Raw genomic sequence first — 27599 nt, 5'->3', positions numbered from 1 at the left:
AACTTGCCTTTACTCTCTTCCAAGTAAAGTTAGCTCACTTGGAGAGAACTTCAGAGCTCCCTTATGGCCTCCTTCTCCCCTTGAACAAAACCTTTACACCATTGCTTCAGAATTGGGGTGGAACAGTGGCCCTGCTTCATGGGGTGCCTGCCAGTGAAACCCCTGCTTCATGAGTAGTGCTGAGTGGGAGCAGCAGCCTCTAGTCTCCTGGTGTGGAACCTCAGTCATGTGAGTGAGATGGAGTGAGGGTCATTAGGACCGCGTTATTCTTGGCCTGCTGAACCTGGGGTCAAAGCTTCTGCTCTGCAAGTGGGACCTGGATGGAAGGATAGAGCCCCACCCAGACTTCTCAGCTGCTCTTCCCTGCAGTAGGAGCCTTTGCAACTGAGAGTTGAGGATGATGAGAAATGCTTGCTGCCTTCCTCCTCTTAAGGGGAAAGTGGGGTGGGCGGGGGGAGGAGTTGACTGGGAGTTTGGGGTCGAGAGCCCTGTGTTCCTCTCTGTACCCACCTGGAATGGAGCTTCTGTCCTGAGCTGGCTCAAGATGCCAGACTCTCTGTTTTTACTGAGTAGATTTTCTTTAGTATTCATTTGCTGTATACCCTTGGGATGATTATTCTAGAGACTGCAAAAGTTTTTTAATGGTTTTTACCAGTTACAGTTGTTTCACTGGCGAGAGCGTCCACAGAGCTTCTGATGCCATCATTCCACAAGTCTTTTTTTTTTCCACACCGTGCAGCACACAAGGATCTTAGTCCCCCAACCAGGGATCCAGTCAGTCTCTCCTGTGTTGGAGGGCAGTGGGGGGGGGGAGTTTTAACCACTGAACTGCCAGGGAAGTCCCCCATAAGTCATTTTTAATTTATTACTCATTGCCTACAGCCACTAAAAAATTCACATTTGAGAATGCTTTGGGAAGGATGCTAAAATTTATTGAAGATGCTAGAATTTGATGCTAGAATTTGTATGTATTTTATGTACATACAAAAACCTCTAGTACCCTAATTGTGTACATATGGCTTGACAGACACAGTATGGAGAAGTTGTGAATAAAAAGGACCATTTACTGAACATTTCTAAAGGAGTAAATTTCTGTTGCCACAGAGTTTAGAATGCAGGATGCAGTTCTTTTGTGATGACTTCTAGGAAGTACTAGTGGATATACATAGTGATTTAGTGACAAAAATTAATGGTGTGTGTATTTAATAGTGATGATAATAGAATATGGACATTTAGCTTAAGTAATGTATTTAGATTTAACAAAGATTAATTAGACATCTTCATTTGCATTAGCCTGAGTTATTGATCGAATTTGAAGCTATCTAAAACTAGCATCACACTGGAGGGGTGGGGACTCTTGAACATAGCTGCCTTGACTGGTTTTGTGTATAATTTATCGTAATAATGTGTGATAAGAATGATGAATCCTGTTATAATGATAATGGCAGTGCTGATGGAACTACAAAAAGAAAGGCCTTTATTCTTGACTGAAGGCTACATTTTAAAATTGCCTAGGGATATTTAGGTTTATAGTTATGGACATGAAATGGCATCTTCCCATTGAACTATTGTTTTTATAACATCATTTTTGATTATGCCATGTTTCTTAGGAGTACCACTGTTGTGCTTTAGAAGAAAATATTTTGTGTTATGTAGGTGAATATAGAAAAAAATAAGAAAGGTGAATATAAAAGAATACTTAGCATGAGGAAATTAATAAATTAGGTGAAAAATCCAGCTTTATCAAATGTGCTTCTGCATCATAAATATTCTGATACTGTATCTTGAAGGTGTGGATATGGTGAGATTAATGGTAGTTTTCTCCCTATTTTCAAGCACTATTCACGCGTGGCCTGGTAGTTAAGACTGTAGAACCCTGGAACTTGTACTCCCTCGGTTAGAATTCTGGCTCTTCCACTTGACTGCCTCTTCACTCTGCCTCACTTTCTGAGGCTTGTCAACCTGACTGTGATAGTATTGAAATTGGGGAACGAGAGATGGACTTGGAAAGATAAGTTAGGGCTGATTGTGATTGATCTTGAACAATATTATGTAAAAAGTAGAGAGGAGGCAGCCACTAAAGGTTTCAGAGACTGAAAGTGTTGCGAGATTGATTTAGCAATAATATACTAAAAAGATTGGTAGTGTGGAGACACATCCAGGATGTTAAAATTGGAGTCTAGCCTAGAGTGGTGTGAGTGGGAGTGGAAAAAATAATGTTGGGCATGTCATAAAAGGAATTAATAGAACTGGAAAGGGAGAGGGTTTGACTTGTAGTTAACCACCACCACCCCCTTTTTTTTGAGTGTTTACCTATTGTGTGCTAACGAATCCTTGGGATTTAATGATGAGGAAAGCTCATACAGCTTCTGCCCTTAGACTTTGGTGGGTTTTTTTTTTTTTTAACTGTTCCTTGAGGCATGTGGGATCTTTGTTCCCCTACCAGGGATCAAACCCGTTCCCCCTACAGTGGAATTTCAGAGTCCTAACCAATGGACTGCCAGGGAATTCCTGCTTGTGGAGCTTTTCTGTTCTGGTAGGGAGAGAGATCATACAAGAAAAGTGCAGTTCCCTCTGAAAGCCTCTGATAGGAGTACTTGATGGATTCTGAGTAAGTAGAGTTGAGGACTGGTGAGTCAGTATGGGCAAGACTAAGACCACTTTTGCAAAGGCTCCACAGTCAGCATGAGAAAGTGATTTTTGAAGGAACAAGAAGGTGGCGAATTGGAGTTAGAACCAGCTTTGGGTAGAGTAGTTGCAAGATGAGCCTGAAATTGGGTGTTCAAGAGAATGATAGACGAAGTATTTTGGTCTTCATCGGGTCTTTGAGGATTTTTAAGCAGGGCCATGATATTTTAGGGTTTGCATTTTAATAAAATTCAGTAGTGATTATTTTTAATGCCAAAAAGAAACATAACTGGCACAGACAGGCCTGACAGTAACTGTGCTTTTAAGAGAAAAATCAGTCTCTTATCCTTGCCCCCCCCTTCTCCTCCCTCTTAATTCTCCCTCTTCAAATATGGAAAGAATATCTTTATCTTGGAGGCTGTAGAGAATCTTCATGGTATATAATGGAAGAGCCAATGGCTTTGAGAATCTAAAAAGATGTTAATGCCATCTTGGACAAACTGAAGTTACTTAATCTCTTAGCTTCTGCTTCCTTATGTTAAATTGGATAATCATGGAGTAGGTATCCTGGTTATTAAATGAGGTTATATAAATAAAGGACCTACTGTTGTGCCTCGTACATAAGTAAGTGCTCATAACTTTTCTAGAGTGATGTACAAATGAAGATGGAGCTGGAAGGGAACCTGTGATATTGTGATTTATAATAAGAAATGGTCTTTATCCCAGTTACTGGCAACTGAGCTTTTAAAACTTAGCATTTTCTAAGTGGTGAGGATCTGGAAAGTGTCTGTTGTTATGTTAATGAAATGACTTGAGAAGCCCCTAGATCCCCAAGGATGGGGGCTAGTTGCCAGGGAAGCCAACCCTATGAATAGTGTTCTCCCTCCCTTCCTGAAGGAAGGGGAGAAAGGCTTGGAGGTCCTTAATGGCCAGTGGTTTAATCGATTGTACCTAGGTAATGAATCCTTCCTAAAACCCCAAAAGGGTGGGTTTCAGAGAGGTTCCAGTTTGGTGAACCCATGGAAATATGGGGTGAGTGGTGAGCCCAAAGAGGACATGGAAATTCCATGCCTTTTCTCCATACCTTGCCCTATACCATCTGGCTGTTCTTAACTTATACCCTTTTACAATAAATAAACCAATAATTTAGTAAGTAAAATGTTTCTTTGATTTCTGTGAGCTCCTCTAGCAAATTAACCCAAGGAGGGAGTCTTTGGAACCTCCAGTCTATAGCCTGTCGGTCAGAAGGACAGGTGACAACTTGGATTTGTGGCTGGTGTGTGAAGGGGGAGGAGGGTTGATCTTGTGACTCTGAGCCCTTAGCAAGTGGAATCTGAAGCTGTCTTTCGGTAGCTAGTGTCAGAATTGAGTTGAATTGTAGGACATCCAGCTGGTTTCAATAATTACTTGGTTGGGGCAAAAAAACACCCATTGTAAACAATGGGATACAGAATTGTAGAGCCACAGAGAAACTTTGAATGGACTAGAACCAACAACTCCACAAAAGAAAAAATTTCTTGGATAGTATAAATACTGAAGTGTGTTTTGCCTTACCCACTAGAGTGGTTATGGATCATGGTGTATTAATATAATTGATGGTGAGGTGTGTCACAAGTAATAATAATAAGTAGTTAAATAATTAGTTAAAACAAATACAGTGACAATGTTTGCAAATGAGTTTATCTAAAAATTAGTCAGGATTATCCCCCAATAATTTTCACTTAACATTTCAATGTTACCTTAGAAGGGATTTTAAAAAAACCAGAAGTCCAGGTATTGCACAGATAATTAAAAGTACATGCCTGTTTTTAATTGTTGTTTGTTTTTTAAAATTTTGTGTTCTGTCTCATACACTTTTGAGGATTTTGGCAGTTTTTTTCTGTCCATGGAAGTGTGTCAAACCTGTAAATACCCCATGTGTGTCATTTCTTATGTTGTAGAAGAACTGCTATGTAGGGAAGGATATTTCTTCCAAACTACAATGCATAAAAAGTTTGCTTTTAAACATGTTGAATCTATCATAGCAATAGAAATTCCAATTTAAGATTCAAAAAGATCTAAGTACTCTTGGCTTAAAATAAGCCAATACACTAAAATAGTGGTTATTTTGAAATAAAGCTTAGAACTTAAAAGATGTTTCATATTGACTTACAATAAAGATGAGACAACTCACACATTTTGCAGTAAAATTTTAAACCAACATGTAAGTTCTTTCTTTCTGTTATCTGCTAGAGTATTAATTGCAAAATAATAGTTTGTCTAGTTAGTTGTAATTAAGGTTTTCATTTTGTAGTGATTGGTCAGAGTAGTAAGGTCTAGTGCTAGGTATGTACAGCTTGTGTTTCACAGTTATGTCTCTCACCTCTTGAGTCAAGTATTTTAAGAGGAAAACAAGGATAATAGATGCCAATTAAACATACAAAGTCACTAGATGAAGAAAGATAATTGAATAATTTTCCCCTTTGGTTTTGACACATAAAACCAGAATAGGTTAAGTTCTCAAGATAATTTCATGGATGTATATAAGGATGATCTATCAAATTAGTTTCTAATGAACTCCTTTTGGTGATCAGTAAATAATTTGTCGGACTGTCGGACTTGCCATTGTTGCTTGTTTATCTCTCAACACAATGTGTAATGTTAGTTCCACGAGAGCAGAGACATTTGCCAGCTGTGTAGTGCCATGTATTTATTCCTTTATGCTTAAAATAATATGTGGCCCACTGTAGATACTCAGCATATATTTCTTAAATGACTAAGCTTTGAGTTTTTATTTTAATGTCCTTTATATTTTGGATGAAGAGAGAAAAATTTAGAAAGAGAAGGGACTCTTTAAGTATAGTAGGACCATATATGTGGAACTGTAGAGACTTTCAGTGTGCTGTATAAAAGAGATTCTGGAATGTAGGGAAAGTTTGAGCAGAGATGGGAAGAATGTGGAGAAGGTCCTGTAGAGAATGACCATTCTTTTGTCTTGAGGGTTTCTGTGGTATTAAGGCCCTTCCATTTGAAAGCTGCTATAGAAATTCAGTCCTACAAAGTTTAAAATCAATACAAATGGTTGATGTTTATGGAATACTAGGTTATTTAGTATAATGGGTGACCAAGCTTTATCCAGGTAAATGTGATGCTATTCCCCATCTTGGAAGATGCTAAGTTTGAATATAAAAAATACTGTAGGTTCTAAAGGGACTATCCTTTTCAACAAAATAACACTGAGGTAAATGGAAAAGGCAGCAGTCTGAGACCTCTCCCCAGGTAAAACACCTAATATTGCTGTTTTGTATTGCAGAAAATCAAAGATGCATTCTGATAAAATTCATGTGAAAGGGAGGGAGAACAATGACCCTTGCAGTACTCTTGTTTTTCTAAAATTAAATGTTAAGCTTCAAACTTTACTTCGTACAGTATATTTTCACATTGTGATTTGTTGACTTTTAGTGTTCCTACAGGAAGTGGTGGCTATTGTGTCAGATTTTAAATGATTTGAATGATTATTGAGTTGCTCAGTTCTGTGTAGGCTACTGCTACTTTGACTTGGTAGAAAGTTGGTTCTAACTCAGATATGAACACCTAAATATCTGTGACTTTAGAACCTTGAGAGTACTTCTTGAAATCAAGTAAAGGAGTGTGATAGCAATTCAAATCCTATCCACTTGAATTGAATGGGATTTATTAAGAAAGGTACCAGTGTTCCAGGGGATTCCCTGATGGTTCGCATGGTAAAGAATCTGCCTGCAGTGCAGGAGACCCTGGGTCGGGAACATCCCCTGGAGAAGGGAATGGCTACGCACTCCAGTATTCTTGCCTGGGAAATCCCATGGACAGAGGAGCCTGGCTGGCTACAGTCCATGAGGTGGCAAAGAATTGGACACGACTGAGTGACTAACATTTACTTTAAAAAAAAAAAAATTAAGAAAGCTACCAGTGTTGGAAATTCCCTGGCCATCAGTGGTTAGGACTCCGCACTCTCACTGCCAGTGACCCAGGTTCGATCCCTGTGGGGAAACTAAAGTCTTGAAAGCCCTGTGGTGTAGCCAAAAAAAAAGAAGAAAAGAAAAAGGATGGGAAAAAAAGTGATGTTATTCTTGGGTAACATAGTTGTAGCGTATCTTTGATTTTTTTTTTCCTCCATTCAGACTTTCCAAATTATATTTGAATACGTTATTTTCAAATTCTTAGCTCAAATATTCAATAACCCTGCACAGTACACTATAGAAAAGGAAAAGAAAATTAAAATTTTTGAGAATTACTATGTGTTTGGTATTTATGAAACACCTTTATTAAAATAATTCTCATAATTTTTTTCTCTTTTTGCTGTGCTACACGGCATGTGAGATTTTAGTTCCCCAACTGAACATTGAACCTCTGTTCCCTGCCTTGGGAGCATGCAGTCTTAACCACAGGACCACGAGGGAAGCCCCTTCATGGCATTTTTATGGGTATCACTGTCTGCTTTTAAGACCTGGAAAATTAGCGAGAGTACTTGTTACTGGACTTTAAGGTAGGGCAGCTTGTAAGTGGCAGAGGTGGGGTTTTGAACAAGAGTTATGTTTGAATCCAGAAGTTACTTTTAATTGCTCCATTCCTGTGTCTTGTTCTTAATCTTTCAACCTAGCACACTAAGGAAAAAGTATCCAATTCTTACTTGGTGGTAAAGAGATGACTTGTTAAAAATAGCAGAATAGAGCGGGATTATATGCTGTGCTGAGACCTACTGTGCCTGCTGAGCACAGAAATGTGGAGAAGATGATTTAGTTCTGTGGTCTGAGAGAAAGGTGTTTTATTTCGGGAAAGGTCTCAGACTGCTGCCTTTTCCATTTACCTTAGTTTTATTTTGTTGAAAAGGATAGTCCCTTAGTTATCCACAGAATGCTTTCATCTAGAATAATTTATTCTCTGACTTTTGCCAGATATTTTTGATTTGTCTATAGATGGAGCAGAGAAGGCAGTGGGAACCCACTCCAGTACTCTTGCCTGGAAAATCCCATGGACGGAGGAGCCTGGTAGGCTGCAGTCCATGGGGTCGAGAAGAGTTGTACATGACTGAGCGAATTCACTTTCACTTTTCCCTTTCATGCATTGGAGAAGGAAATGGCAACCCACTCCAGTGTTCTTGCCTGGAGAATCCCAGGGGCGGGGGAGCCTGGTGGGCTGCCGTCTATGGGGTCGCACAGAGTCAGACACGACTAAAGCGACTTGGCAGCAGCGGCAGCATAGATGGAGAGTTCCTGTGATGCATATAGATGGAATGACGTTGAGCATAAACAAACAACATGAGAATATAATTTTAAGATGTTTTAAGTCAATGTCCTAATGTTAAAGGAGTACAAAGCAAGAGAGCCGTTTAATATATATATATAATATGTATATTATTGTGGGAAAAATAAATATCTGGTTTTAACCATTATTAAGAATACAGTTCAGTGGCATTAAGTGCATTAACATTGTGCAACCATCACCACCATCCATCTCCACAACTTTTCATCCTCCCAAACTGCAACTCTGTACCTCTTGATCAATAATTGCCCATCACCCCACTTTCCAACCCCTGGTAACCACCTTTCTACTTTCTTTCTCTGAGTGTAGGTACCTCATATAAGTGCAGTCATGGACTGTTTGCCCCTTTGTGACTCATTTGTTTCGTTTAGCATTACGTCCTCTAGGTACATCCAAGTCAGAATTTTCTTCCTCGTTAATGCTAAATACTATTCCATTGTGTGTGTATACCAAATGTTTATCCATTCACCCTTGGGTTTGCTTCCTGGAAATACCTTTTGAAGAGTGATGGCATTGGTTTAGTGGACAAAGTAATAGAATTCACTTAGAGTTATTAACTTATCAATCTGTGTTTTGTTCAAGTCACTTCTTAGAGCCATGGTTTTCTAGTTTACAGGAAAATACCACATTCTATGTAAACTGTAAGAATGTACCTTAAAAACACCGTTTTAATTTTGTTGTGCCTCAGGATTTGTTTCCCCCTTCCCAACTTGCCCTACATTTGGGAATAAATTATGCGACTTCTTCCCACCCCCCAAGATCATGACTCCTCACTTTCAGAAGGAGGTGTTTATTTTGGGGGGGAATACCATATGATGCTAGAAGGGGAAGATGGGGAAACAGTGTCAGATTTCATTTTCTTCGGTTCCAAAATCAATGTGGATGGTGACTGCAGCCACAAAATTAAAAGACACTTGCTCCTTGGAAGAATAGCAATGACAAATCTAGACAGTGTATTAAAAAGCAGAGACATCACTTTGCTGGCAAAGGTCCATATAGTCAAAGCTATGGTTTTTCCAGTAGTCATGTATGGATGTGAGAGTTGGACCATAAAGAAGGCTGAGCGCCAAAGAATTGACAGTTTCAAACTGTGGTGCTGGAGAAGACTCTTGAGAGTCCCTTGAACTGCAAGGAGATCGAACCAGTCCATCCTAAAGGAAATATCCCTGAATATTCATTGGAAGGACTGATGCTGAAGCTCCAGTACATCGGCTGTCTGATGCAAAGAGCCAACTCATTGGAAAAGATGCTGATGCTGGGAAAAATTGAGGGCAAGAGGAGAATGGGGCAACATAATGAGATGGTTGGATGGCATTACCGACTCAATGGACATGATTTTGAGCAAACTCAGGGAGATAGTGAAGGACAGAGAAGCCTGGTTTGCTTCAGTTCATGAGATCACAGAGTTGGACACGGCTTAGCGACTGAACGACAACCCATATGATGCTAATGAATCCATCTCCCACTCTTCTGTGAACATTAGCGTTCTCTTTAAGACCCCCACCCCCAAGTTTTCCTTCAGTTCCTGACCTAGAGTCAACTGTTTAGTGGATGTTTTCACTGTTGTTTCAGCATCAAAAACTGGACTTGTCACTGATGTGACTACTGTCTACTTACTATTCTCTCCCCTCCTCTTTGAAAAGAAGTGGAAAGGAAATCGAAGTTCAGGATTGTAAAAGCCAAGGAACCTCAGAGGTTCAGGAAGGGATGTGGGAGTAGTGGCAGCCAGTTGGGGCTACTTCTGAGACGAACACAGACAGGGTGAGCAGCAACAGTCATTTGACTATCAGCTGTCAATTAGTAGAGCACTGATCAGTGAACCAGACCTTCTTCCCCCTCCAAAGTACATATTTATAAAGATTTACATGTAATCTGGGGGGAGTTAATCCTCAAACCTGTCCATAGACCTCAACTGAGGTCTAAGACCCAGTGTATCTAAGTCTTGATAGCTTAGATACAGCTAGATGATGAGAGAGAATGGAAGAAGGGAAGGGGGAAGGAAGCAGAGGCATTCTTTTTAAGATTTGGGGGGAAAGGGAAGGATGGAAGTTGGTGAATTTTCATTTTGGTGATGAAGATTCAAGCACATTTATAGGCTAAGAGACATCCAGGAAAAGATTGAGGGGGGTGACATTGGGGTATCATTCATTGGGGATCATGAGTAATGGGGTCAAAGGAAGAGATTGGAGCAGGGTTGAAGTAGAGAAGATTGAAGTTGAATCGGTTAGCGATGTTTTGAGTGGTAAGAAAAAGAATAGTTAAACAATTTGCCAGCCAACCCAAAATGGCTGAAGAAAGTGATAGGTGGGTTTTTCTGGGTTTTTTAAATTGTCTACTTCACATAAAACTTTTTTGTAATGTAGATTGTATAAAAATGGAAAGCAAAAGTGAGAGAGAGCTGTTCAACCATGTTACCTTTTGTTTTTCCACTTTACGTATTAAAGGTTTTTCCGTTTTTAGCCTCACCAGTACTTGATATTATCAGTCTTGAACTTTTTATTATTCTAGTTTGATAAGTGAAAGGAAATCTTCTTAGAACCCCGTCTCTGGGTTAAGTGATTATATTTAAGTTTGAGGCAAACATGGAGTAAATGGAAATGTGGTTTCCTTAAAACTAAATACCTGTAATCAATCAGTTGAGGTTCTCAGTCTTGTGGCATATTAGAATCAGTTATGGGGGAGATTTTTTTTTAAGTACTGATGCCTAGGCTTAACTCCAAAATATTGTAGTTTATTCATTCTGGAGAGGGGTTTGGACATCAGTGTTTTTAAAAGCACCTCGGATGATTTTGCTCTGCAGCCAAGAGGGTTTGGTGGTCTTCCTCTATACGCCTTTGCTGCTCAGGTAGCAAAGAATTCCATTGTTAAACAGTTTGGGTCTGGAGCCCTGCTGTGGCTCTGGGAGTGCCTGTGGCCAAAACCTTCCCAAAAGGGAAAAGTCAAGGTCATTTGACAAAACAGGTTGTATTGGAGGAGTAGGATACAGTTTGAACCCTCTCCAAAGAAAAAGTCCCCCAAAGTTTTAAAGTTTCTGTTAAAACCACTTGTACATTTGTTTAGAAACCATTTTAATACCCATGTACCAGTGATAAATGTTAGTTGTACAGTTCTTCCTGAAATATTTTTAATAATCAGATTTTATTACTTGGTGTCTGTCTTAAATACATTTGTGAAATTGTATATATTCAAGGCATTAGCAAATTGAAGACAGTTTTTGCCACTCCATAATTGAATCGAAATAACAGCCAAATAAATAACCTTGATAATGTCTTTGGAATCCCAGGAGGAAACTGAAATATTCTGAGGCTGTACTTGTATGTTTTCTTGATGTAACTACTGATGTACTATTATCAGTTTATTTAAATACAGTATTAATGAAACTAAGTTTTCACTTTGTCCTCTCTTTTATATAGCCACCTTCTCCTGACTAAATTCACTGGTAATATTGAATTTGAACAATTCCTTAATGTTTTTTATGTCTAAAACAAATGTGCTTTTTTTCCCTTCTATTTGTAGGTTATGCAATGGTCACTGCAAGATGGTTTATTCATGAATTGGAGCTTTTTAAGACTGACAAATGCTGGTACTTCATCTTCTATAAGTGGACTATAATTTCTTTTTTCAAGACAACTACATAAGCAGACAAAATTGCAAAGATCTGCCCTGTGTCGAGTATGACAGCCACGACTCGTGGCTCTCCAGTAGGAGGGAATGAGAGCCAGGGCCAGGCTCCTGATGGACAGTCTCAGCCCGCCCTCCAACAGAATCAGGTAGGAAGTTGAAGATATTAGTTAAAGCTACATTGGTGTATCTGTTATGGGTACAGATATCCCATGTTTTAAATAACTAAATATCCCATGTTCTGAATAATTAGGAGCATGTTCTGAATAATTTGTGAAGTAACCGTAAAGCTGTTATTAAGAAAAATAAATATGCGTCTTACACAGTAACAAGAATCTCAAATGCTGTATAGGTAGTGGTGCTTGGGTATGTAGCCCCTTTTTTCCCTGTGGTGTCTTTGCTATCAGTAATCATTAAAGATAAGCCCTTTGTCAGTTCCAGAGCAAAGCATTAAATCATTTGATGTAGCCTGTGGTGAGAGTACGGACTCAAGTCATGTTGCTTGTGTTCACATTTTAGCTTTGTACCATGCGATGCTAGCTTTATGACTCTGGGTAAATTATATGACCTTTTAAGCCTCAGTTTTTCTGCTGTAAAAAGATAACAATGCTGTAACTATAACTACTTCATGGGATCATTAAGAGGATCAAACGAAATAATATTTGCAAAGAGCTTAAAATAGATTTTGGTATCAAGATTTTATGCTAACCTCAAAACTCAGAGGGTAATATCCTTTTTCTGTTCTCTGGATGAATTTGTGTAAGATTTCAGTTATTTCTGCAGTAATAATTTCACCAGTAAAATCAAAACAGTCTGACCTCGGGCTTTATTTGTGGAAAGGATATAACTGCAGATCCAAATTTTTTTTAATAGGGGAATTTTCTGATTTTTGTGTGTGTGTGTATGACTTTTGGTAATGTGTTTTTTCAAGAAATTTGTCCACTGCATCTAGATTGTAAAATTTATTGAAGCAAGACTGTTTATAATATTCCTTTTTATCTTTTTAATGTCTTAGGATCTGTGGTAACATCTCCTTTTTCATCCCTGATACTGCTAATTTGTGTTCTCTCTCCTGATTACCCTTTCCTAAAGGATTTACAAATTTCATCAAACCTTCCCTCAAACCAATTTTTGGCTTTAACTCTCTCCCCCCTTTCTACTTGTATGCTTTTAACCCTTATTTTGTGTTCCCTTTTACTTCTTTTGAATTTGAATTGCCGTTCTTTTTCTCATTTCTTGAAATGAGAGTTAAAAGAATTAATTTTCAGCTTTCTATTGTACATACTTTCATACCAGGAAATATTAAATTGAATAAGACAAACATTAAAACTTGTAATGCAGCTCAAACAGCACTTAGAGGTGAATTTGTCACTGCGGGGCATGCACGTGAATCACAAACTTGCTTACAGTTGGTCCATGTTTATGTAGAATTCTGCATGGGTAAGTTTTAGGCAAAAGTTATCATAGAGTACTTATATCTGTCATTTGAGGATAAGTTTTTATTGTGTAGCTATTACAGGTTAGTCTTTCTATTTACAAATATGATAGGAAAGAGTTGCACGTGTGTGTGTGCGCTCGCCCATGTGCATCCTTGTTTCCCTCCCTCCTTCCCCCACTTTCATCCTCTCCCTCTGTCATTTTAGAGAAGTGAGCAAGTCAGGTTTTAATAAATGTCAACTTTATTCCTTTTCCTCTCCAGTTCCCACTTTTAGGACATGTAATACTTAAGTATGGAGAAGGCAATGGCACCCCACTCCAGTCCTCTTGCCTGGAAAATCCCATGGACGGAGGAGCCTGGTAGGCTGCAATCCATGGGGTCGCTAAGAGTCAGACACGACTGAGCGACTTCACTTTCACTTTTCACTTTCATGCATTGGAGAAGGAAATGGCACCCCACTCCAGTGTTCTTGCCTGGAGAATCCCATGGACGGGGGAGCCTGGTGGGCGGCCGTCTATGGGGTCGCACAGAGTCGGACACGACTGAAGTGACTTAGCAGCAGCAGCAGAGTACTTAAGTATATGGTCACAGGCTTTGGACAGAGTTAAGTCTTTCCTATGTCATAAATTTGTTAGCCGGTACTCGTGTTTCTTTAAACGTAGTCGGTTTGTGGTGGATGCCAGAGATTTATATTTTTAAACCAGGAGCTTGTAGTTTGAGTTCCAGTGTCTTTTGCCCTCTCTTTTTTGTTTCATACCTGCACTGTGCACAGACTCCTAAATCATTCACCAGTGTTTGCGGTTTGCATGGCTTATCTTACTCATCTTAAGGTATACTAAGAGCTCTTGGGTTTGTGATCTTCAACCTAATATTAGGCATTTGCATTATGTCCTCTTCCTTTAAATAACTCTTTACATTTTTGGAGATGATAATTAAAAAAGGAACAAACAAATTGCATTCTTTCCTTTTTTTGGCCTTGCAGCTTGTGGGATCTTAGTTCCCCGACCAGGGATTGAACCTGGGCCCTTGGCAGTGAGAGCATGGAGTCCTGACCACTGAATTGCCAGGGAATTCCCACAAGTTACATTCATAACCATCTGTAGTATCCCTTTTTCACTTTCTTATCCTCTACTTTTTAATGTTAGGACTCTAGTTATTTCAAAAGGTTTGGCACTTAATGGACCTGGAAGAAGCAACCATAGCACTAATCACTGCCCACCTTATGGCTTACCTTGAATATATTTTTTTCATATGGCATAAAGCCAGTTTCTAAAATCAATAAGATTTTTCACTTAATATAGTAATTTTTAAAAGGGTTCCCATAGGAGAGAATTTTAAGCTGTACTAAAGCTCAGTGATAAATGAAGCAGCCTTGGCAAAGGCCCTATGAGATGAACACTCTTGGGAGATGTTTATGGGAGGGTGCAGACTTTGTGGAATGGAATTTGGTAATATATATGTAAGCAGCTCTAAAAGAAATAATTTTTACTGTTGTTGTACTAATTATATTCCCAGGGTCCTGTCCTAAGGAAAAATTGAAAATTTTTATGTAAAAGATTTATGTATAAAAGTATAATTTTATGTTAGCAGTAAAAATTGCAGGATGCTAAATGTCCCTTAATTTTGTTTAATTGATTGAATGCTATGGCCATAATGGCCATTAATCAGCTCTTTAAAAAAGATTGTTAGTGATGTGGGAAAATAGTTAAATGGAAAAAGACAAAGTTAAGCAAGTATAATCCCAATTTTATTGAAAATTTACACTTACATATGGACAGGATTTGTGGGTCACAGAACAAAAATTTCAGGAAATAATTGAAAATGTCTTTGGTGTATTATTATGCGTATCTTAATTGTTATTTTCGTCTTTACAATTTCTGTGAGCATATATATAATACATATATACCAGAGGAAATGGGGCTTTTTAAAAATTAATGAAGCAGACTTCCTAAGTTACACACTTAAAATGCAAATATTTCTGTTGGGCTTCTAAAACTTCAATTCTGTTCTGTAGTTTTTTTGCCTTGAAACTAGCCCTTTAGCACCTGCACAGTGTTCATCACCTTAAGTCAAGATTTGCTGTTTTCTTGCAAATTGGCTCTATGAGTTCATGTATAATGTTTGTAACTAGAATATAGTATACCCACCTGTCTTCAGTACAAGCATTTATTTATGCATCTGTTCAGTAAGTGCTAATAAAATGATAAAGAATGGGGCCTTCTCTAGAAGGGCCATCAACCTACAGTGGGTAGAAAATTCAAACAACACACAAAAATCAGCTTAAAATTTAGATTAGTTTCAATTAGGAGAAAAATACTATCTGCTTTCAAAATTAATAAGGGTTGTAAAAGTTCATTCACTTAGTTATAGAAACACTATGTACAGCTAAAGTATGGAGGGGAAAAAAAGAAGCACCAACAATGAAGAATAAAGTTAGCCTTATTAGTTGAAGATGAAGTGACTTGTTTAGAAACCACAATAAAGTTTTAATAATTGTTTGGATAGTAGTTTGAGACTAGGGGAACTGTGGAATAAAAGTTATTTTTCCTCTTCAGAATGAAAAATAAAAGTTATAAGTCAGAGACTTTTTAATCTGTAAAATGTGTGCAGTAATTTGTATCATGAAGGGCTCATATAATGGGAAAGGTAAGTGGAGAAGCAGTACACATTGTAGATAAGAACTCAGACTTTAGAATTAGACCTGAATTTAAATCCTGACCACAGAATTGGAGCTGTGTGACCTTGGGCTAATTACGTATTGTCTGAGGTTTTGTTTTTTTAATTTATTAAGTGGAAGAATACTTCCTTAGGCTGTTGAGGATTAAATGAAATTATGTTAAAGTGTAGTAGCACAGAGAGACTGCCTGATACATCATAAACTTACAATGATCATATCTTCTTTAAAAATTTGAATTATTTCCCCCTAATCTGTTTTGGTGTTTGAATTATTAGATGTACGTTTGTTATAGAAACTTAAATCTGGAATATCTTATCTTTAAGACCTCCTCGCCTGATTCTTCCAATGAAAATTCCCCGGCAACTCCTCCAGATGAACAAGGTCAAGGTGATGCCCCACCACAGCCTGAAGATGAGGAGCCTGCATTTCCACATACTGACCTGGCAAAGTTGGATGACATGATCAACAGGTGAGTTGATTTTGTCTTGCTTTTTGATGTATGTCATACACAGGAAAAACAAGATTTTCAGCATAGTGATTAGTACAAAGAAAAGAGAAAGAGTGGATAGGAATATCACAGTTAACTATGTTGCCTCTTGAAATAACCTAAATATCTTAGTCATTGCCAAGTACTTTTGCAACCTGTGGTTCTTAATGGATTTAAAAATGAAAGGAAGCAGCAGTGTCAATAAAGTGTTAAGATTAATGATGATCACCCTCAGCTGGTGTATTACTGAAGTGGAACCATATGTATGATTTCCCTTTTTTCTTATTGGTGAATGGGTTACTGGATGACTTGAATACTTTTTGCATGGCCCTGAGGTAAACCAGGTCATAAGAAGATTGAATTCCTCAGAGCCTGCCTCTCCTTTGTCGATTGACTAGTTTGAGGCATTTAAGCATCTCACCCATTTGTTTCTCCTGATCTTCATCTCATGGGAGTAGTTCAAAGTAGACATTTTTTCATACTCATAATATAAACATTCACCTCCACCCACCCCCACGCTTTGATTATTTGGAATAAGACTCAGAGAGTGAAAGTTGAAGCTTGTGTGTACAGGAAGGAAAATATTTAAAAAGAAGATAAGGGACGAGTGTGTCATGGACGCACCCTCCCGCCCACACAGGTCTGTGGTCTTACACCAGGCTGTAAGCTCAACAGGTGAGTCCTAGGGAGGTGTGACACATCCCCTCAAAAGAAAAGGAGAACACACACACTTACAGGGACTTACTTGCTTTACCAAGTTTACTTTTTAAAAATCAGTTAATACCATTACATATATAATATCAGGGGAACTAGAAACTATTTGCATTTTTAAAAAACATTCTGATTACATAACTAATATAATGTAAGTACACATTGTTAAACATAGAACTATGTTAGGTCAATAAGGTTCACTGTAATTTCTTCCTTAGGTACACACCTCCCAACCAAAAGTTACCACTAGCAATAAGGTGTGCATTCTTCCGGTTATCTTGGTGTTTATTATCATAAGTACTGCTTTCTCTACAAATAATGGAATTCTTACTATATTACTGAAATGTTTTCCTCATTTCATTTATCTTAAATATTTTTCTTATTAATATGTATTTAATTCATTGTTTTTAGAGGTATATTTGAAAGAACACATTAAATGTATATAATGACTTAGTCAAGCAAACAAACAGTTTGTATAAAGTTGTAATGTCCCTGACCATTCCCTATAGCAGAGATACAATAGCAAAAAGTTGTATTTTGTTTTTTGATTTTTGTCTGGTGGTTGCTCACTCAAGGACAAAATTGCATGTTAGCAAATCTGCTGGGGAAGAGAAACATAAAATGATTGTTTTTTATGTAAATAAAAGAGCACTTTTGTATGAACTCTAACAATAGATATCCATTTAAGTGATATTTGATTATTATAGTAGTTTTATATCTAAGTTATTAAAGTAATTTATTTCCCCCTGCTCTCAGTGCTATATTTTTTTCTTGACAGTTCCTTAAAAATTTTTTTGTTTGTAGAGACAACAGATGACACTTTGTCAAACAAAGCAGATAGTCGGCCAACTTTGTGGTTTTAATATTTTAGTGTCATTTTAATTTTAATATTTTCATGGTGAGATAAGTAACTGTAATTAGTAACTCATTTATAGTGCTTCTTTCAGTGTTCAACCAATAAACATCTTTTTATGTTATTAAAACTCTTAGGCCTCGATGGGTGGTTCCAGTTTTGCCAAAAGGGGAATTAGAAGTGCTTTTAGAAGCTGCTATTGACCTTAGTAAAAGAGGTAAGTTTAAATGGTATTAGGCTTTCCATATAATGTATCCTACTAGAAAATAGTTTCACTTCATACCTGAATACTTTTTCTGTATATTCCTAGACAAGAACATTTAGCTAAGTTTTCTTGCTATGGCGTAAGATTTATACCTAGAGCAGGGGTTCATATCCTTTGGACAACCTCCAAGGATGTTTGTGAACTCTATGAAGTTATACATGAAATTTGTATATATTCTTGTTTAAACTGTCCAGCTTCTGTGTTGATTATTTTTTAATACACAGAAAGGTTTGAATTTCCTCTAAAAGAAAAAAAGACTTGAAAGATGAGATACTGTGTTTTTGTTTTTTTTTAATGACCCATTTTTTAAAAACTATGTTTTTATTCTTGTCTAGAAGTAAAAGCTTAATTTTTGAATTAATTTTTTCAATGATTGGTTCTTGGGGTACAACTGAATTCTCTTAGCAAAGGGCTACTATTGTAATATCTACTTATTTTTAAGGCCTTGGAGATTAAACAGCAGTAATATTTTAGTTTCTGACATTGGGTAGCCATGGATGTGTTCTAATTATCAGTTGAAATTAATTATTGTAAAAATTGTCTTTGGTACCTTGCTTAAGTCTGTCTCATTCCATGGCAAGGGTAAAATTTCCTTTGTCTTAGTTACCCTCCTTCATTTAAAGAATGTGTCTTTACACCTTATTAATCTTATAGAACCAATCTAATGAGTTGAAAATGCATTATGAGATTACCATTGTTTTCTACTACTCAAATTTCTTTTGTTCATTTACACATATATTCATCAGTTCAGCAAATTTTTTGAAGAGTTCTGTCCTAGGCATGTTTTAAGTCCTGACTGTACAGTGATAGGTAAAAACACACAATGGTTATTTCATTTAATATCATTGACATTCATGGGACATGCAGTCTCCACCCCTCCTACTCCCCCATATTTCTTTAGGACCCATGGTTTATTTTAATTTTAGACAAGGTTCAGATTTTTTTATAGTACTAGGTTTAAATGTCATGTCTTTTGTACAACCAAAATCAGATAATACCTTATATACACATTGAATGGCTTTTCATTTTGTCATCAAGAGTTAAAGATTTTTTGTATGTGTTTGGGGACATGTAGCTCTATTGCCTTTCTGAAATCAGATGGAATTAAAGGCATAAAGAAACAGATGTTGAGCCAGTAAAAGAGACTAATAATGAAGATGATAATTTATCTTTAATTGATGAAGCTCTTCTGTAGAATAATATAATAGTATTTGTCAAGTGGATAATTTACAACCAAAATGAGATTTTAAAAATAGTTGAGAAACGATCATTTTTTGTTTGTTTTAAATTTTGTTGTCAATAAAATACTGTAAAGTATTTAAATCTCCTATCACATTGTTCTCATAACCATTTTGTTTTTAATGTTGGGCCACTGTCATAATTAGAAATATTTTCAGTTCATCTTAGTATTACTTGGCTTAATGTACTTTTATACAGTTAAGTATTTTTGAAATTCACTGATGGTTGTTTTTGTTTTTCAATCTGTTACTTTTTTGACCTCTTAGATAATGCTACGAGTTTTTTTCCAAAACTAGTCTGCAATTGTTAGCTGTTACTGAATATTTTACAGTTACTGCTTTTTATCATGTAATTGTACATTGTAAGACAATCAGAGAAGTAATTTGTTTACATTAATTTTTCTCTCCTTTTCATAGGCCTTGATGTTAAAAGTGAAGCATGTCAGCGATTTTTTCGAGATGGGCTAACAATATCGTTCACTAAAATCCTTACAGACGAGGCAGTGAGTGGCTGGAAGTTTGAAATTCATGTGAGTCTTTCATTTTAAAAATCTGATTTATATAGTAATTATTTACATATATATATATTTGGTTACATATTTGAGCATTACTTGAATTAAAGTATTTTTTAAAATGAGAAATTTTATAATTTCTGTTGAAAGAAGCATGATCATTTACAATGAGTGAGTTTTCAAGTTAGAAAACATTGGTTCAATGTTTCCTTATTTCTTGAGTGCCTTGTGACTTTCTTGAGATGCCATCATATTTCATTGAAAATATGACACAGTTGTGAAATGCACTAGTCACTTATTTTATGTACCACTAAGGAAGGAAAATGCCTAAGATGGGGAACCTATTATCTGGCACACAAAGGGTCAATGCAGAGAAATAAACTTTACATACAAAAAAGAGACACCAAAGAAACCTGCACATTTCAACTGTGGCACCTGGTGGAGGGGGAGAAAATCTCTTGAAATTGTAAACCACAAGCCAATATTCAGTAGTGATCTCAGATTTATATGATATAATATTGTATGATTATATGGTACAATCAGATTCCAGAGATCTTAAAAAGTAAAAAAAAAATGTGCGTTTTAGATTGAAGTACCGTAATTACTACAAGTCTCTGTTCCTTGTTTATTATAGGGAAATATGGTCACAAATTGTGAGTTTTTGAGTATGAAATAGAAGCTTTGGGAGTGGTATCAGACTTTTGCATTGAGGCTTAGATCGCAAACCTACTCCGTCTTGGATTTTAGTACATTGCTTAGATTTTAGAATTGTTGCCTCTAGTTTAAAAATTGCAGGGAGGAAGCAGTGGTAATTTGCATCTTGTCTGGGGACACAGAGCAGTGCCTACTTCATTTTGTAAGCCATTGCAGATGGTTTTTGAAAGTAGATACTATATAATTTATAAAGTAAATGCTAATTTCTTTTTTAAATTTATTTTTAATTGAAGGATAATTGCTTTACAATATTGTGTTGGTTTCTGCCATAGGTACACATATGTCCCCTCCCTCTTGAACCTCTCTCCCACCTCCCTAATTTCTTTTTTGATACATCAGTTTGATCCCAGTATTAGTAAAGTTAAACATAACTCAAGTGATCAGTATCGAACAACTGAAGGATAATTATTAAAATATAATTAATCAAGATTGAAAGATATTTCTGTTCAGAATGTCTTTATTTCATTAATTACCTTCTCCTTTTATATAACAGAGGTGTATTATCAACAATACTCATCGCCTGGTGGAGCTGTGTGTGGCCAAGTTGTCCCAAGATTGGTTTCCACTTCTAGAACTTCTCTCCATGGCCTTAAATCCTCATTGCAAATTCCATATCTACAATGGTACACGTCCATGTGAATCCGTTTCCTCAAATGTTCAGTTGCCTGAAGATGAACTCTTTGCTCGTTCTCCAGACCCTCGATCACCAAAAGTGGGTTGATTTGTTGTTTTCACAGTTAAATGTTACAGTTGTTCTGCTCTGCTACAGAACTTTAAATGATCTTAACCTCCTGGTAGCATGGAGTAGAGTTATTTCATATAGCTCTTAAAGGGATTTTGCATTGTTATTATTATTTTTTTAATTTAAAAATATTTTTGACTTTTTCAGTGTAGTTAGTCCCATTGTCTTTTGCCCGGTCTCTTGGGAAATAGTTATAATTTGGGTTAGTGTGAAACAGAACATGTTTTTCCTTTTCAATAAGGGTGGAGTAGATTATTTCTTTGACCAAGGCCTGTCTAATGTGTCACAAAACAATAGGAAATACAAATGAAAGCAAAATAGCAAAGCTGACAAATATCAATTAAATATATTTAGTATACAAAATGTAAAAGTCCTCCAGTATAAATTTTCTATACCAGCATAAATAGAATGTACATTAAAAAATGAATGCCTAACTATACTTATTCTAATAAATATTAAATAACCATATATAGTTTTTAAATTTTAGAATTTTGGAAGACATTTTTAAATTCAATGACCTTATTATTATTATTTTTTAAAACAGGAAAATTTGAACTTAAAATGTTTGGTTTATTCTGTTAAAAGTGGAAGTCATCAAAGAATATTGATTATAATGAGCTAAGATTTTCTGATTTTTCCTAAGATTCATATTGTTGCCGCTTCAGGCTTTTTTTTGAGTAAATCAGTATTTAAATAATGACAATCTCCAAAATATACCTGTATCTTCTTTTTAATTAATTTTTTGCTCTATAGTCAACAATAATCTGTTAGAGTCTCAGAGGGGGCAACTTGATTTAGGATGGCTTCAAGTTGAAGATTTTTCTTATGTGTCTTTCTTTGAAGCCTAGCTTTTCTTGAGTATTACTAGTTTTTGAGTATTTCTAATTGCTTAAATGTACATTGCAACTAAAAACATATGAGATTAACTTTAGACTCATTTTTACTTTGTGCACATATATATAATATGCTATATATAATAACTGTTGAGTATATCAGCCTAATAGCCCCATTCCAGTTACTGGAGAAATAAAAATACATTACTTAATAAGTATGTACTTTCTTTGAATTGCTGAAGGCCAGAAGGGACCTGGTGAATTAAATGCTCAGATTTTTCATTGTTTTTGATTTAGTCTTTCAAGGCCAAATAAAAAGGAAAATATTATAATGAACTTAGATAGAAATATGGTAGTTGATTTATTTGAGAATTTAATTGATTTAGAGTCTCATAAAAATCATATCAAAACTGCCATAGTGTTTCTTTAAAGCATTATCTAATACTTGGCATTTTCCCCATGTCCTGAACATTGTTTTTTATTTGTTTTTAAATAGTTGGAGAAATGACTTTTGCTTAAGACCTAATATAGAAAGTGCCCCTTCCCCCCTACCCTCACTCCCCTTTGTTTTTCTTCCCTTAGCGACTTCTAAAATATAGCCTTTTAGAAGGCAAGGAATAGAAAGCTGTTTTACATGAGTTTTTAAATACATTTGATTCTTTATCTGTATAAGCTATTGATTTGTTTTTAATTTTACCTATAGGCATGCTTTTAACTACACAAACTGTTGCCTATCCAAGCTACGTTGTACTTGTTCTCTCTTAGGGAAGAGGTTGAAAGGTAATTCATACTATATTGCATTGTGGTACCTCTAACATGAGAACTGGGGGTATTCACAAGTTAGCACAAAGCATCAACCAGCATGTTCTAATTAGGAGCAACAAATAGAATACCAGGAATTCATTTTTAATGGATAGGTCACACTTTCTTTTTTAAAAGTCTTTTTACCCTCTTAAATTTTAAAAAATAGACGTTCAGATAATAAGATATTCTCATGATGGGATCTTTGAGATAGAAGCATGGCTTCCAGTTCCAGTTCACCAGTTATATTGATACAAACAAGCAGCTGTGCCCTAATGATCTAATCTGTACTACCAATTATGCCCTTCCTTCATAGACAGGATTACTGTGAACAACATGCAATATTTTGTGTCTTTTTTTCAAAGATGGTTTTACATAATTATTTTCCTTTATTGCATTTCCTATTTCTAATGTGTTTAAGAAATTACTTCAGATAGCATTTTTCCTCCAGAAGTAGGAAGTTAACGTTTTTATTAACTGTATTACAGGGTTGGCTAGTGGATCTTCTCAACAAATTCGGCACTTTAAATGGATTCCAGATTTTGCATGATCGTTTTATTAATGGATCAGCATTAAATGTTCAAATAATTGCAGCCCTTATTAAGTAAGTTATGTTTTAAAATGAATCTTCAGTGCATTCTAGAAATTGCTACTTAATTGCTTAATAAAAATTGAGTTTCCTTTTTCAAATATGGTTTCTTTAGCTGGTAACTTGGGTTAAAAAAAACAGTCTGAGTTCAGTCCTAGTTGACTGTAAGAAATTGTATATTGAAAGAAATTTCTTTCTTGTTTCAGACCATTTGGACAATGCTATGAGTTTCTCACTCTTCATACAGTGAAAAAGTACTTTCTTCCAGTAATAGAAATGGTTCCACAGTTTTTAGAAAACTTAACTGATGAAGAACTGAAAAAAGAAGCAAAGAATGAAGCCAAAAATGATGCTCTTTCAATGATTATTAAATCTTTGAAAAATTTAGCTTCAAGAGTTCCAGGACAAGAAGAAACTGTAAAAAATTTGGAAATATTTAGGTTAAAAATGATACTTAGGTAAGATATTTACCTCTTGAAATAATTTATGTGAATTTTAGAATCCTATTTAACACTTAATTTCTCTTACAGATTATTGCAAATTTCTTCTTTCAATGGAAAGATGAATGCACTTAATGAGGTTAATAAGGTGATATCTAGTGTATCATACTACACCCATCGGCATGGTAACCCTGAGGAGGAAGAATGGCTCACAGCTGAACGAATGGCAGTAAGTCCTTTGGTTCTAATTTCATGAATAAGAATCTGTCTATAAGGCAAAAACCATAGCTCTACTTAAAGCTAGTAATATTAGCATTTTAAAGAAAATTTTGCAATTGGGAGATGTTTGGATCAATTTGTAACTGTTAATCCTGAGAACTTTTTGTAAATAAGGTTTATTATTTGGTATTTTTGGTGATAATATCATTATTTGATGATAATGGGTAGCTTAGCATATCTTTGATAAACTTACTGCTGAAGGTAGGTGTTCTGAAGTAATTATTAGCTGGGTGGAGTTGAAATTGAGTAAAGAAAGGCGATTGGGTAGTATCTGGTACCTATTGAATGAAGTGACCTATTCATTTGATGAATTCCACTTAAAGATTTTAAAATAGGAAATACAATTACTGGAATAAGAAACACATGAGTTAATGTTTTATCATAATTGTAAGGACTTCACTTAACCACTTGTGTTTATATTATTTTGATGTTGAAAGTTTAGGAAATTTTATTTACCATAGATGCTTGCATACTTGTAGTTTAAAAATGAATAAGAATGCCACTTAAACATTGGTTGCATAACCTCAGTGCCTACTGTCTGACAGTACTGAGGAGACATCTGTAAAAGAACTGTCCTTGACCTCAAGGAGGCCTCAGTTTAATAGGGAAGACAATGACTGGAATGTGATAAAAGGTATGGTATGTGGAGGATGCTTTGATATTGGCCCTGTGTTAGGGGGTCAGGTGTAGCCTTCTGGTTTGGGGTATGTTATTTGTCTGTTCACCTTGTGGGATGTCTAGCACAGAGCTACTCAGTGTGGTCTGAGGTCTCATTCTGGTCCTTGAGCTGCTACAAAGCCTAGATGAATACAGAAATTGGCATTAAGTGTTTAGGAACTTCTCTAGCAAATTGATATTGCCACATTTTAATTGTGTTCTTCAAAAATATATGCCTATAACATATTAGAAGTAAAAATGGACCTTTACTAGCTGAGAAGTGTACTTCTTTCTCTAACATGTTTTGGGGCTATATAGTTTTTGTTCTCATTAAGTTGAATACTGTAAAATCATACAGTGTGAGCTATTACTTTGTATTATATCATGAGTTAGTTTTCTTGTACTGGCTTAAATATTAAATAAATGCCTGTCAAGCAATATAGCATAGTGTTCAGACTTAGGAAGCCTACAGCCTTGATTCAGTTTCTGGTTCCAACACGACTGAGCCTGTTTACTTCTCTGTAATAGGGCAGTATAGCCCTCATTAGGATTGTTAAAATTATACAAGCTAATGAAGACACAATAATTGTGTAATTGGATAATAAATAAAAGCAAAAAATTAAAAAGGACATTTTATCCAAATCAAAACTGGTATAAAAAATCTAAATCCTAAAATGGGTCCTCTACCTACCATACTTAAACCATGGTGATTAGCTACATTTAAGTACATTAAGTACATTTCTGAGTAAATGCTAGAGTAAAATATTTTTTTAATGATTTCACTATTTTTAATTCATGGAAGCATTTCTGTTTGTGCAAAATTAAGTTCCATGAAATTGATTTTTCATAATTTTGTATCAAAACACATAAATGTGTTACATTAGTACATTATATTTTGTGAGTTTTTAAATTCCTACTAATGCTCTCAAGTGTGAGCAATACTTTATGTATATATCTTTGAAAGCTTTGAGACAAGTTTTTGAATTCTTTCTAGGAATGGATACAGCAGAACAATATTTTGTCCATAGTCTTGCGAGATAGTCTTCATCAACCACAGTATGTGGAAAAGCTAGAGAAGATTCTCCGTTTTGTCATCAAAGAAAAAGCCCTGACCTTACAAGATCTTGATAATATTTGGGCAGCACAGGTAAGGACTTTAAGATGGTGGTTATTTGGTTTGTAAAAAGAAACGTACTAAAAACTAAAGAAATGAAGTAGTTGTAGTGAAATGGAATGAAGACTTATATTGTTTGAAAGTCCTGTCAAGAATCTTTTTGAAATAGCCAGTCATATTTTTAAAATAAAAATAGTCCATCATCTACTGTATATATTTGGTAAAGGTCAGCAATTTGTAGATTTTAAATAAGAGACAAACAGTAAAATAATGAGAAATATCTATTGAAAGAGTGTAAGACATCTATAATTGATTTCTTCGTATACTTAAAGAACTCTAGTGTCAGGAGAGTTAAATCACTAGATTATTTATAAAAACCTGTAATAATCCAAAGGATTAATAGTTTTTAGAAGGGTAAGTAGTCTTTGGTTTCAGAGATAGAAACTGTGTGATTCCTTTGATTATCTTAATGACAGGTTTTCTATTCATGGAGCACTTGAGAAGTATTGAAGAGTTCTAGGCTACAAAGCTTTGTTTATTGAGTTTGCTGTTGTTTAGTCGCTCAGTTGTGTCCAACTCGTTTGCAACCCCATGGACTTGTAGCACACCAGGCTCCTCTTTCCATGGGATTTCCCAGGCAAGAATGCTATAGTGGGTTGCCATTTCCTTCTCCAGGGTATCTTCCCAACGCAGGGATTGAACTCATGTCTACTGCATTACAGGCTGGTTCTTGACCACTGAGCCTACCGGGGATGCCCTTATTGAGTCTGTAGAAACTGAGAAAAAATTGGGTTTTGTCTTTGGTTCCAGTTTTGAAACAATACCGCTGGTGTGCCTTACTGTTTTCCTATTTTCATTGTTAAAATTGGCACGTTAAATGCAATAAACTGTACTAAAAGTTAACATGAGTTCCCAAAGTCTGCATTAACCACGTATATCAAGAAATTGAGTTGTCAGGTTTTAGATGGCTGTTCTAAAACATTTAAAATGTTAGGAATTTCCTTAGGTTACACAGTTAGATGGAGATGGGAACACTTTATTAATTAATAGTGTTCACAGACAGTATATGCTACTTATTGCTGTTTAGATTTTAGTGTGCTCTGATTTTGTTTGGTTTTTCCATAGGCAGGGAAGCATGAAGCCATTGTGAAGAATGTACATGATCTACTGGCAAAGTTGGCATGGGATTTTTCTCCTGAGCAACTTGATCATCTTTTTGATTGCTTTAAGGTAATAGTTAATGTAGTTTAGTATTACAGTGTCATTTTTAATAGAATTAATTCATTAGATCTCTGAATGATTCTTACCCAGTAAATACTTAAATAGAAATCATTAAATGATTTCTGGTGTAACAGAATTGACCATTGTTTTCTTTTTCAATGAGGACTTTTTATAATAATACCCCTTATAAATAAAGAACCTTTTTTGTTTTTTTTCTTGTTTTTTAAACTCAGAGGGTCAATTTGGATTCCTTTCCCCTAGCAGTTTGTGTTTTTATTATAGGTTCTGTAGGACTGAAGGGAAAGATAATTGGTTACAGTGAAACATCGTCAACAGCAAGGACTACCTGCTGTGGGTCGTCCTGGTAGTCTAGGGTGATATGCACAGGCAAGCTGGAAATGTAATTCATGGACTTTGTGGAATTGTAATTCATAAGGTGTAGCCCAAGAGCTCCTGTGGTCATATCTGCATTAGTGCTGTCATGCACTTTTTAAGGCCG

General features: G+C 35.9%; 1 protein-coding gene across 6 annotated transcripts in view; it reads left to right on the top strand.

Annotated features, from left to right (window-relative positions):
• Window positions 1-27599, top strand: part of USP9X (ubiquitin specific peptidase 9 X-linked) — a 139298-nt gene that overhangs the window by 44403 nt on the left and 67296 nt on the right. For all 6 annotated transcript variants that reach the window (XM_081564465.1, XM_081564468.1, XM_081564467.1 and 3 more), the window contains exons 2-11: window positions 11425-11678; window positions 15968-16113; window positions 17833-17912; window positions 19616-19728; window positions 20918-21136; window positions 23289-23404; window positions 23596-23847; window positions 23920-24058; window positions 25760-25912; window positions 27005-27109. In XM_081564465.1, the coding sequence (XP_081420591.1) occupies window positions 11583-11678; window positions 15968-16113; window positions 17833-17912; window positions 19616-19728; window positions 20918-21136; window positions 23289-23404; window positions 23596-23847; window positions 23920-24058; window positions 25760-25912; window positions 27005-27109 (1419 nt within the window). In that variant the 5' untranslated portion in view covers window positions 11425-11582. The remainder of the gene's footprint in view (window positions 1-11424; window positions 11679-15967; window positions 16114-17832; window positions 17913-19615; window positions 19729-20917; window positions 21137-23288; window positions 23405-23595; window positions 23848-23919; window positions 24059-25759; window positions 25913-27004; window positions 27110-27599) is intronic.

Source organism: Giraffa tippelskirchi, chromosome X, assembly GCF_054371585.1.
Source record: "Giraffa tippelskirchi isolate mGirTip1 chromosome X, T2T-mGirTip1v1.2.pri, whole genome shotgun sequence".
NCBI classification, from domain to species: domain Eukaryota; kingdom Metazoa; phylum Chordata; class Mammalia; order Artiodactyla; family Giraffidae; genus Giraffa; species Giraffa tippelskirchi.
The sequence above is the reverse complement of the archived record's forward strand: the minus strand, read 5'-3'. Positions and strand labels throughout refer to the sequence as shown.